General features: G+C 33.5%; 1 protein-coding gene across 1 annotated transcript; it reads right to left on the bottom strand.

Moving 5' to 3' along the window:
- Nucleotides 1-314: 314 nt before the first annotated feature.
- On the bottom strand, nt 315-1,944 carry LOC145012647 (uncharacterized). The gene is made up of 5 exons (XM_078971440.1): nt 1,762-1,944; nt 1,203-1,284; nt 854-967; nt 676-777; nt 315-599 (listed from the first exon to the last, which is right to left on the bottom strand). Exons 1-5 carry the CDS (start codon nt 1,866-1,868, stop codon nt 555-557), a joined length of 450 nt encoding a protein of 149 aa, XP_078827566.1. The 5' UTR covers nt 1,869-1,944; the 3' UTR covers nt 315-554.
- Between the last annotated feature and the right edge of the window lie 202 nt (nt 1,945-2,146).

Consider the following 2,146-nt stretch of genomic DNA (forward strand, 5'->3'; position numbering starts at 1 on the left):
AGCAATTACAAATTCTACATTTGCAAAACCTTAAAGACTTTGAAAACTGATAAAACAATTTGGAAGTCAAAATTACCTCAAAGTCTCAGAGATGAGAGTCGTGGTCCTAATAATTTTTATTATCTAAGTTTCGATTTTTCTGAATTTTTTATTTGATAATTGTTTGTCAGATCTTCCACCATATCTCAAAAAATGTTGATTTTTCATTGTCATCCAATCAAACACCGGGAACCCATTCAAAGTTTATGACGAAAATGACATAGCACGAGAAATCAAATTAAACATAAACTTAACAAAAGTCCAAGTTATCGACATAAAAAACAATGGGGTCCTTTTTCGCTTTTATCAACATCCAATCTTTATCTTTTGTATAGTGATGACAAAGGGAAAGTATTTGACCAAATTACCCTCGACACAAAGCAGTCACCTATCACAAACATTTTGCCTTTGTGACAAAGTGTAATGATATATTATGGTTCCTCTTCTATGTATCATAAACAAAATAACATATGCTTCATGTAACGCCATATGGGCTTAACCCTAACCCGTGTGCATTATCTTACAAAAAAGCTGACCAAGGTGGCCCAGTATCCAGCCAACTGCATGAACCAAGAAACTCGGTTAACCATGTTTTACGAGCCGAGTGGCTAAACAGCTAAACCACTATGAGCTCACCTGAGCCAAAATGCCGTTTCCACTTTGACCTTCGAGGACTAAGCCTGTGGTTAGGCCAATCATAGCCCATGCTCCATTTATGGCTTCTATTTGACGTCTCCTCTGCAACATCGTTTTATCAGAACACCACTGTGTACTGTGTACTGTGTACTGTGTATAATAATTACAAAAAACGTACTTGAAAACTTTGTTTTGCTTTAATGGTTTCCATTTGTTTAGCGGCTAAGCGTTTTGCTTCAACCGGATCAACCATGATCACTTCTTTCCTTGCCCTTCCACTTGCTATTGTAACCTACATTATTAAAAAAAACAACTATTTTTCTAAAATCAAATTTGTATAAAAATCTATATTAATCTCCAAAAATTAGAAATTATCTTACCGTGTTCAAGATTAATGATTACGGAGTTATGTTCAATTATGGATTATGTATTTGTTGATTAAAAACTAATATAGACAACAAATTACATGAATCTAATCATTGTGTGTTTTTTTTTTCTATGATGGTTTATAGTTTTTAATGACATACATTAGGATTAGCTACACGAAATGCTTCATCTTTGGTTCTACGAATGGCAGGTCCCAAATCAATCTCTTTTCTGAAACCCCATCTGGAAAAAATCAAAAGAAAAAAAGATAGAATTCGTAAATTTTAATATAAAGATCCCACTTTAACCGATTTACTTTTCTAGGGTTTGAGCCATTTTCTATGTATCTTTCTTCCTGCAGATTTCTTAATATGAGTTCTTAAAATATGTGATGTTTTAGGTCAATTTTCTTTCAAAATCAGGAACTAATAAACTTGTCTTATAAGATGAAGCTTAGTGAGATGATTACATATATGATTTCTGAACTGGAAACTAATCAATTGAGCATAATTTTTGAAATGTGATATAAAATTTTGAACAGGAAACTAATCAATTGAGTATAAATTTTTCATGGGCTAAGAAAAGTATCACATTTCAAGAATACCCGATTGTGTTCTGAACTCTTTTCTTGAAATTAACAATACAGAGTCAAGAAAACTTAAGCGACTATTAAAGCAACAAAATTCGAGGAAATTGGAGACTGGAAATTGTGGAATTTACCTGTTTGGTGTTGCAGAGTGTCGATAGTTGGAGAAAGATGAACAGGATTGTTGTTGGAGAAGAAGATTGCCATTTGCGGACCACAGTGAAGATGAAGAAGAAACCATATTTTCGGTTCTTTCTCAGAACCACAGAAGGGGGGTTTTGTAATAAATTGCTATTTTTTCATCATCGGATAATGAACTAAGGAGATGTGGAGGTTAGGAGTTGTAGCGTATATTTACATTTTGATTCCTGTACTTCAGAAACATCCATTTTGACTCCCTGGAGTTTGTGAAAGAGAGATGATCTGTTATTTATTTATTTATTTTTTTTTTTCATGCCATTGAGGATCGTGTGTATTCTTGTTCCTTTCGTCCATCATTCGTGAGTTCCTTTCCTCCAT

Source organism: Lactuca saligna, chromosome 8 (genome assembly GCF_052625555.1).
Source record: "Lactuca saligna cultivar CGN05327 chromosome 8, ASM5262555v1, whole genome shotgun sequence".
Classification (NCBI taxonomy): Eukaryota; Viridiplantae; Streptophyta; class Magnoliopsida; order Asterales; family Asteraceae; genus Lactuca; species Lactuca saligna.